Source organism: Ipomoea nil, unplaced genomic scaffold (genome assembly GCF_001879475.1).
Source record: "Ipomoea nil cultivar Tokyo-kokei standard unplaced genomic scaffold, Asagao_1.1 scaffold3321, whole genome shotgun sequence".
Taxonomy (NCBI): domain Eukaryota; kingdom Viridiplantae; phylum Streptophyta; class Magnoliopsida; order Solanales; family Convolvulaceae; genus Ipomoea; species Ipomoea nil.
In genome coordinates this window covers 5,168,019-5,177,771 of record NW_017619749.1, presented here as the reverse complement: position 1 = coordinate 5,177,771, position 9,753 = coordinate 5,168,019, and the positions used below count along the sequence as shown (strand labels likewise).

At 35.2% G+C, this 9,753-nt stretch overlaps 1 protein-coding gene across 1 annotated transcript; it reads left to right on the top strand.

Annotated features, from left to right (window-relative positions):
• The first annotated feature begins 342 nt into the window (after window positions 1-342).
• LOC109170439 (ubinuclein-1-like) lies at window positions 343-8,685 on the top strand. Its single transcript, XM_019319564.1, has 14 exons — window positions 343-792; window positions 983-1,069; window positions 1,282-1,374; window positions 1,926-2,002; window positions 2,534-2,753; window positions 2,834-3,088; window positions 3,411-3,492; window positions 3,578-3,687; window positions 3,828-3,914; window positions 5,075-5,200; window positions 6,442-6,579; window positions 6,673-6,720; window positions 7,115-7,216; window positions 7,950-8,685. The coding sequence occupies exons 1-14, from the start codon at window positions 508-510 to the stop codon at window positions 8,418-8,420; spliced, it is 2,181 nt and encodes a 726-aa protein (XP_019175109.1). The 5' UTR covers window positions 343-507; the 3' UTR covers window positions 8,421-8,685.
• Window positions 8,686-9,753: the final 1,068 nt, after the last annotated feature.

The following is a 9,753-nucleotide window of genomic DNA, read 5'->3' as shown; positions in this document are numbered from 1 at the left end:
AAAAGGCATAAAATTAATAAACTTGTACAACAAAATGCATTTTTACTCTCAAATATGTTCCCTTATCCTAATTCATTAAAGTTAGTACATTCAAAGTTTAAGGATTCATAAGTAGGAGCCATTAGTCACTTGGCAAAATATTTTTATAATTTGTCAAATAATCAAAATCAAAAGCATGCAAACTCCAAAACTCCAAAACCATATTAATATAAATAAATACAAAGAACTAAAATATTAAAATAATAAAATCACAATATTTAAATTTAGAATGACTAAAAATTGAATTAACTCAATTGGAGTGATATATATTACTCCGTATATATAAAGTATATAAACTTCAATGAACAATTTCGTCCTGTGTCCACTGCATAGTTTCGAATTTTCAACTCCTTTCAATTTATAGAATCCCAATCTAGGGTTTCGACTTTCGAATTTCTGTTTCCCTCTTTTTACGCTCCCTTTGTTATTGAACCCTAATTGGATTCAGATTCAACAATCACAGCATCAATGAAGCCTCCGATAGATGAAGGCAGCAGCGGCGGTGAACCTGGTGTCGGGAGGGTGTCGACGTCGTACGAGGCGGCGGGAGGGCGGCAGAGGTTCACGGTTGAGTTAAGACCGGGAGAGACAACAATCGTATCGTGGAAGAAGCTTCTAAAGGAGGCAACTGGTCTTCAGTCCAACGGTAATGGGGCTCCTGGCCCTGCCCCAAGAGCCTCAGCAGCTGCAGCTGAGCTTCAACCACTTATTCTTCCGCCACATAATGATTCCCCAGGCCCTGGCTTCTCTCCAGTAAGTTATTCGGTTTATTTTGCACGGTGCATACTTCCTCAATAGTAAGAATTTCATCGTGCCTGAACTGCTTTTTTTCTGTGATATCAACTTGCCGACCTCTTTATCTGTAGTAATGCCTCTTTATATCTATATTTGTATATCGGTTAATTAATTTAATTGTCTGTTACTTTTTTGGTGGCCTATGTAGGAACAACCTGTTGAAAAGGAAGCTAAGGATGCTCCCCCTGGAAACCGTTTAAATGCTGTAATAGAGAAGATAGAACGCCTATATGTGGTATGATTTTTTTTTTTTTTTTTTTTTTTTTTTAATTTTTTCATTTACAGATTATCTAGGTAGAGAGCTGTGAGCCATGAGCATTACGTATTTAAATGCTGTTCCTAGTTAATGTATGGTTTCTTTATCTAATCTGTAAGCCATGTTTTAAAGGCATTTTGAGCATTTTGCTATGAAGCTAATATGCTAAATGGAGATTTAATATTTTTAAGGGAAAGCAAAGTGACGATGATGAAGATCTTGATGATGTTCCTGATGAAGATGAGTATGACACAGAAGATTCTTTCATAGATGATACTGAGCTGGTCTGCCACATTCCCAATTATTTTCTTTGTTCATTCTTAAAGTATTATTCTATTTCCCCCCTCTTTTGAGTTTAGTGTCTGATTATAGGACAGGACAGGGAATCCTGTGATTTTGATGTAGGGCACCTTGGGGATAATAACCAGCAAGTTTTCCTTAACTTTGTTACTGATAAGGGTCTGAATCTCTGGTTTCAAGGTTTCATATCAAACTATGGTTTGGTAATTGGACTAATTGGTATCGATAGTAAGTGGGATAAAACATCAAAAGATTGATCTAGGGATGAAAATCAGGGCGCTGAACAGTGAAGAAATTGCAGCATATTATGAGGAAATAAAGGGAGACAAAGATTCCATATGAATCCTGCCCATGGTTTACTTCGGCATTAAAACTACGGAGAAACTTGCCCCATGCAATTCAAGCCAAGAATCATTTAAAAATTCTTTAGTAATTGAGAAGTTTTGGTTGTATGTGCTCATTTTATGAATTGGTTTTTCTCCAGTGTTGATTTTATTTATTTATTTATTTTTTTTTTTTCATTTTTTATATGCAGGATGATTATTTTCAGGTTGATAACTCAGCTATAAAACACGATGGGTTCTTTGTCAACCGTGGCAAATTAGAGCGGATGTGCGTGTTTATTGTTATTAACTTATTATTATTATCATTTTATTTAATATAATTTGTAGCACAGATCTATTGCAATAGTGAATTTAACTTTACAAAATTATCTGTCCATCAGAAATATTTTCTTGTATGGTTTTCTATGCTTTCATTTGCTCAGTTGGGAAGATTCAGTTATATTTTATATTCATGTTCTCTTCACTTGAGGAAATAAATCTGTTAATAGGCAGATTCATTGAAGTATAACATATTAATTTCTTTGTTTTTGAAATCATATTCCCAATAACATAGTTCAATTATTGTTTCCTTAGTATTTACCAGTAGTAAGTTTAAGTGTTTTAGAGTTGTCTGATACTAAGAATATCATTGCAACATAGTGGATGATGTTACCTCAGGCAAATAAGAAATCCTTTCCGAGAACATTTTTGCCTATGATTTCATTGCATCTTGTTGCTATGCTTGAGAGATGAATGCTTCCTTCTTCAACCAAGGTTTTTTTGGTCTTCCTGATATGCATTTGCTTCTGTTTTTTCTTAGTGAACCTACTTCTCAACAAAATCAGCTGCCAAATAAGCGAAGAAAGAAAGATCAGACCAAATGTCAGTCTGGTAGTGATGATGGATGTAATCCAAATAAGCCTGCTAAAGTAGGAAAGAAGGCTGGGAAATCAGTACCGCTTGCTGCGGGAACATCTAGTCCCTCTTATGGTGTTGTCATGCCAACTTTATATCGTGAAAATGCTAATGTTCATAATCAGGTGAGTGCATGTTTGCTAATACAAGAAATACATGGAATCCACTTCCTTCAGGAGTCCTAAATGATGAAACCTTCTTGCAGGAGGTGAATTTTGACATGCAGAAGGCTGAAGTTCTACATTCCAAGAATGTTGTTGATAAATTAAAAGAAAGCTCTGAAACTTCCAACCAAAGGTCAAATGAAAGAATTTCTGTTCCTCAAGAAAAATCTTCTGGAAGATCTGCAAATATTTCCAATGGGCTAGATCAGTCTTTTCAGCAAGGAGAAAAAAGTGTAATTTATGATCAAAGGCTTGACGCAAGTGCTCCCGAGGGCAAGAGATCCACACAAACTGTGGTAAGTAATTGTTTTTTTTTTTATCTTCTTTGCAGTCAATACATATATACATATGCATGCACACACATATCCAAAATGTGTATATATACATGTGCATACATATATGTGTTTGTTTGTAATATTGCAAACTTTACGGTTCCTATAGATACTTATGATCCATTTAACTTGGTATGAATATTGTATGTGATTTAAGTGGTTGGATCGGTTATCATGAATGTTCTTCACAATTTATTGTTTATGTTTCTAATGATTATCATCAGAGATTGCATGAACAATGCCAATTTTGTCTTTTGTATAAGTGAAGAATGCCCTTTTTGTGCAGAGAAGGGATGGATCTAGTGTTAGATCAAAAATTACAATGCTTGAGAAGGCAATCAGAGACTTGGAGAAGTTCGTTGCAGAATGTATATTCTGTTGCTCATGATTCTTTTGACTTTATTATTTGATCTTCTTATGCATTAATTATATTCATATGATTTGATATCACAGCAAGGCCACCTAATGCTGAGGTTCAAGATGGTGATAATTCATCTCAGGCTATCAAAAGGAGATTGCCACCTGAAATAAAGCAAAAACTGGCGAAAGTTGCTAGATACGCAGTACTAGACAAGCTACCCTAAGTCCATAAATATGTTTTTAATATTTTTATCTTTGTTTTGCCACATTTGTTACTTCAGCCTAGATCTTTTGGATTTTCCCTATTGACTTCTCATGTTTTTGTGTGTTTGGGTGGTAACAGCAGGCAAGCCATGGAAAATTATCAAAAGAGTTAATAAATCGTTTAATGAGTATTGTTGGCCACTTGGTACAGCTCCGGACATTAAAGGTATTTTCCTCCTAACCAAGGATCAGAAATTGTATCTTAGCTACATTTTTCTGAATCCAGTAAAGCAGTCCCTTCTTTATTTTCTTTATTTGTCGGTGTAATGAAGGACTGAAACAACCACAATCTAGATCTTTGTTTTTTCTTCCCTTGATGCAAGTTGTGTTCTTACTTCTTAGATTCCAACTGTACTCTCAGAGACACAAGTAAGAACTGGCATGAACTAAAGAGAGAGAGAAATTTGGATCTGAACTAGGAACTCAAGTATTGCCATCCATAGTTATCATGGCGTCGCCTAGGCGTCCTGTCGGTGGAGACAGGACGCCTGGAGAGCTTGCCTCTCCTGAAAATGGCAAGGCGAGCTCCAGCGTTGCCTAGGCGTCCCAGGCGACGCCATGGACGCCAATCCGGCGTCCAACCCATAAACCCTACCCATTTTTCAATTTTTTTTTTTAAAAGGTAGACCTAAAACCCTAATAAGCATAGAGAAGAGAGAGAATATCAGAATAAACATCAAACATTTCGTGCGACTGCGTAGAGAAGGAGATGACTGCCGTCGCCCTCCCTTCCACTGCTGTCGCCGTCCCACCGAGTCTTGGTTTGTTTCTAGTTTCTTCTTTCTTCTTCATTTTGCGGTTCACACTTCGCACTATTCGCGGTCTTCTTGCTGCTGTGATGCTGACTTCTTCATTTGTCTTTGTTTTGGTTTATAAACCAAAGAAAGTTATTACTTTGATTTATAAAGACACATGGCTAGCAGTGGGGGCAGAGGCAGTGCTCAATGCCTGCCACTTGTTTTTTATTTTTTTTATTTTCCTAATTCCCTACATTGTTTGGACTTTGGACAGTAGGATTATAATATATATATATATATATATATATATATATATATATATATATATATATATTGTACTTTTTAACTTGTCGCCTAGGCGACAAGGCGGTCGGGGGGCGCCGCGACTTATTTATGATGGCATCAATAATCCCTAGTTTATTTATTTCTTGATAATAATAATTCCAGAATGTATGATATGTATTAAGATGATTGGAAGGAGGGGACTATTTGTCATCAGTTCTGATGTTTGTGGGGAAGACTATAAGCAAAATCTCAAGATGGTCTGAATATGAAGCCATTACTTGATTTATCTTATTTTTGGCTGCAGAGAAATTTGAAGATCATGATTAATATGGGGTTGTCTGCAAAGCAGGAGAAGGATAACAGGGTACAGCAAATAAAAAGGGAAGTTGCAGAGATGATAAAGGACCGAGTTCCACTTATGAAATCAAAGGTGTGTTTTTCTTTTTCTTATGGATTTCCTCATTTCTGTCCATAATGTAATGTCTCTGGGGGATTTCCTTTCTTATTATTATTTTATATTTTTATTATTGTTGCTTTTCTTGTTACTAGGGGTGGGCATTTTGGGTTTCGGTTTCGGTTTCGGTTTCGGTATTAAAAAAATGATACCATTCGGTTTAACATTATAGTTCGGTTCAGTATTCACATAGTCCAAATTATCAAATATGAAATAACATTAGAATTAATACTGAAAACTGGAATTAAACTCCAGTTAACCAGTTTACTGGAATTTAATTACTGGTAGTGAACTGGTGGGAACCAGTTTACTGGAATTAATTTCAGTAAACCGGAACTAGTTTACTGGAATTTAACATGGAATTGTGATTCTTGAGTTCTTCAATATGTAATTAGGCATTGCTAACAAGTTATAGTTAACCACCAAATTCAACCAATCATAAACAGAAGCAACAAGATACCCAAACAACAAAATCAATTTTTTTTCATTATATAGACTATAGAGGACAACATACAACAAAACTTGGTAAAAGCCATGGCAACAAACAATTAAAAGGGGGAAAAAGGTACATGTTGTAGAAAATAAAAAGAAAGTAGCCTCTTACCTCTGTGGTCGCCAGTTGGTCTTCAACAGTGATCGACAGCGGTGAGGCTACGGCGTTCAGACTTCAGGGCTCATGCTACGGTGGTCGGCGGCAAGGAGAGTGAGTGCGTGGCTGCGTATGGAGTATTGACTATGGCATTAAGGCGTATTGGTGTATGCAGTTAGGGACTTAGGGTTGTGAATGTGTAACTTATTATTATTTTATTAATATATATATATATATATATATATATATATATATATATATATATATATATATATATATATATATATATATATATATATATATATATATATATATAACGAACGGTTTTCGGTTCGGTATTTTTGCCCACCCCTACTTGTTACCACTCTACTACATACTAGTATACTACAACTACTACTACTATTTGGCGAGGCTCGGCCGTTAAGTGGTATTCTGATTGTTGTGCATTACCAAAACTATATCCTTCAATGTTCTAGTTATTCAGATAGTAGGAAAGCTCTGATCAAAGAAGTGTGTAGGATACTCACATTTGATATTTTGTTGCTTTTTTGAATTATGTTGATAAATAATGGTGCCACAGTTATTAAGAATTTTAATTTTTTAGTGATTGCTTAATGTATATGTGCAGGCAATCGAACAACAGCCTGGAACTTCCGATGATTTCCAATCAATTGCAACTGAAGAAAAAGAAGCTTTTAAAAGAAAATATTGCATGGATAATGCTTTAGAAAACAGAATATGTGATTTATATGATCTCTATGTTGAGGTTGTAACATTTAGTTTCCAATAAATGTTGATGCATTTTCTAAATTATCTGTTGGTAATGTATTCGTGGAGGCTTAATGCTGTTCAATTTTAGGGACTGGAAGAAGATGCTGGTCCACAAGTCAGAAAGCTGTATGCGGAGGTAGAAACTCTACTTTTGACTTTATCTAAAAAAATCAGTTGGCTGGTAGTAAATGATGATTTTTCACTTTGTTTTGGGTGAAAACTATACTTTTTTAATTTTTTTTAATTTTTTTTTTTAATTTTTTCCCAATTGTTAAGGCACAAATCACGGCCATTTGCCCATTGTCAAGACAACCCTCAATTGTTCAAACTCTAGATGTTTTTAGGTTAATATATAATAGTTTAGTATTAACTATTAAAGTATTAAATAGTTTATAATTATCAAGTCTTAAAAAATTAAAAATTTTAAACAAATTTTAAAAAATAAAAAGTAAAAAAATACAAGGGCGGCGATTGCGTCCCTCGGGCGCCTGAAGTCTATCCCTGATGTGCTGATGTTGTTCTTGATCTAGCTTGCTGCATATTGGCCAAATGGATTCATGGACAACCATGGAATTAAACGTGCTATCTGTAGAGCAAAAGACAGAAGGAAGACATTATACAACCGGCATAAGGTATGAATTCCTTAATCTTGTTCACACATTATAAACTTTATAACTCTATTCCCATGCATGTCTTTTGATCAACCATGTTTTTCTATGCTTTGGTTTTGAGGTACACCAACAAAAAAATAATGAGGATTTAGGAAATTCAATCGCAACTGAAATTAGAAGTGTTGTTTATGTTTTAGAAATTACTCACAACCAATAAAATTGAGGAGCTGCCATTGGGAAAACAAATACTGTTCCATCTAGTACGAATATGTTACTGTTCCATATAGCAAAGAAGAATTACTGGAAAAAAGAATAGGGGCAAAAAGGATAAGAGAGACACTGAGTCATCTATATTTGCTAAACTTACCACCCTTTCTTGCCCTCTTGTGATATACTCTGGTGCATTCATGTTGTATGTGCATATTAGACTTGGCTGTGTCAGTGCACGTGTGATCTTTTGACAGTTTTATTCTTCTAAGCCTGTGCCTGATACAAAATGTCAAGACAAGCCTGCTGCTCTTTGCCATTAATTGCCTAAACCAGCATATGTGCTTAAAATTTTGATTCGTCTAGTCCTGTCTCCTTTTTTATTCTTATTTTGCAACATAAATAAAATAAGTAAATGTGTTCTAGAAATATATAAATCATGATGAGTACATACTCTGTAGTTTGTATAGGTTTATTTATGTATTCTTTGGTGTATTCCTTCTTGTCTCATTTTGCATAGCATCTGATGTGTTCATTTTATTTTTAGAATCAAGAGAAAATGAGAAGGAACAAGATTTCGGCTCAAAAGGAAGAAGAGGGTTATAGAGTGGAAACTACTACTCGTGATCAACCAGTGCAGATCCAAGAGAAGTCAGCAGTTGATGCCAGAGATCATGGTTCAACTGCAACAAATAAGCCAATCTCCAGTACTGCAGCAATAAATATGGTCGGGCGCATACCTGTTCCTTCCCCGGGTGGCACTAGTTTGGATCGACCAAAACCCGAGAAAGTTAAGGGAACTGGTAATTCTACTGATAGACATATCACAACAGATGCGTTAACAAAAAAGAAAATGAAGAGGAAACCAGAACCAGAGTTGGGTGAAGGTCAGTATCTTCCAGAGAAGTTGTCTTCCAAACAAGCGGAGTACAAACCTCAGGAGCCAATAGCTGCTGCTCCTGTTCCAAAACCCAGTATTCAGTTAAATGAGCCTCCAAGCTTTGAAGAGCTGACATAAATTATCAAATACCACATATATTTAGCCTGATTTTTTTGCCCTTGGCCAGCTTCTTCCCTTGCGGCTACTTTTAGATCTGTAATTATTACGGAGTAGTCAACATAGTACATTTCTACTTTAAATCATTTATTTTCATCACATTAGTTTGTCAAAACTCAAGTATTGGGTACTTGCGGGCAACATGGACAATGCAGTGTGTTTGGAAATGGCTTCAACACAGCAATTGCCATATGGATGTGATCTAACAGCATGGTTCTTCCCGTCAGTTTCTCTGATTTAGACGTGCACTTTCTGTAACATATTTACACTCTTTGACCCGGAAACTACACTTCTATAAACACATTTGATAATGCTTATATGTTGTTGCATACAAGCATTAAACCATCTGTATATTGATTCGGGAACCCTTGTACAATAATAAGTGATATACCATGCATCACATTGTCGAAGTATGTAACATCTGTTAACATGTTCACGTGCATTTGGTATATTCAATATATTTCTTATGGTAATTTTACTAATCGATACACTGAAGAATTTGTTATCTCATGTTACTAAGAGCATCCACACCAATGGATAATATGGGGTTAATGTAAGAATAAATATCTTGGGTGGAGTTATTTATAGATGTGGGGTGGGGTTAATTGTAGAGTTATTTCTCTTGCAAATACAAAGATATTTCTCTTCCCAATGCATTCTCTATATCAGACAAAACAGGTTGTTGTGCGCGTTTTGCGCACAGCAGCCATCCACACGGGCGCGTGCCTGACCATGTTTTTTTTTGTTTTTTAATTTTCTTTTATTTTAAAAATCAGTTTTGTTATTTTTTTTTATTTATTTTTCTCTCCTTCCCACTTTCTCTTTCCTAATCATTCTTACATTATCCCCAATTCTCCCCAACCATTGTGGATGCTGTAATTGTAAATTGTAATTATCATTCAACTATCACAATGTGACTTTTTCCAACTTCTTTGTTTAACTGTATATCATTTCTAGAGTTTTGAAGTATGGAAAGTTGTGTTTTAATTTATTTTTCATGATTATCTAACCAATTGAATTGCTCGAAGCCTCAAATACATCAACATAAATCTTAAGCAAATTTTATATAATCTAACAGGTGTAATGGTAATAGTTGTTATCATTGGAAACCATATAATAACACCACCAATTCCAACGACGACCATGACCACAATGATGACGATGTGGACATGTTGAGACAAGTGTATTTTATCAAACTCATTTGGCTCCATCATTTGCCAGACACAAAGTTTGATCCTAATTACCATTAATGCCTAATTTTAGAAATCAACCATAATTTTCCCAAGTCCATTAA

Bases quoted from the DNA above. Each gene is read 5' to 3' on its own strand.
- LOC109170439 (XM_019319564.1), top strand. From the start codon at position 508: ATGAAGCCTCCGATAGATGAAGGCAGCAGCGGCGGTGAACCTGGTGTC. The intron at 793-982 runs GTAAGTTATTCG...TGGCCTATGTAG, and splicing joins CAGGCCCTGGCTTCTCTCCA to GAACAACCTGTTGAAAAGGA. The intron at 1,375-1,925 runs GTCTGCCACATT...TTTTATATGCAG, and splicing joins TCATAGATGATACTGAGCTG to GATGATTATTTTCAGGTTGA.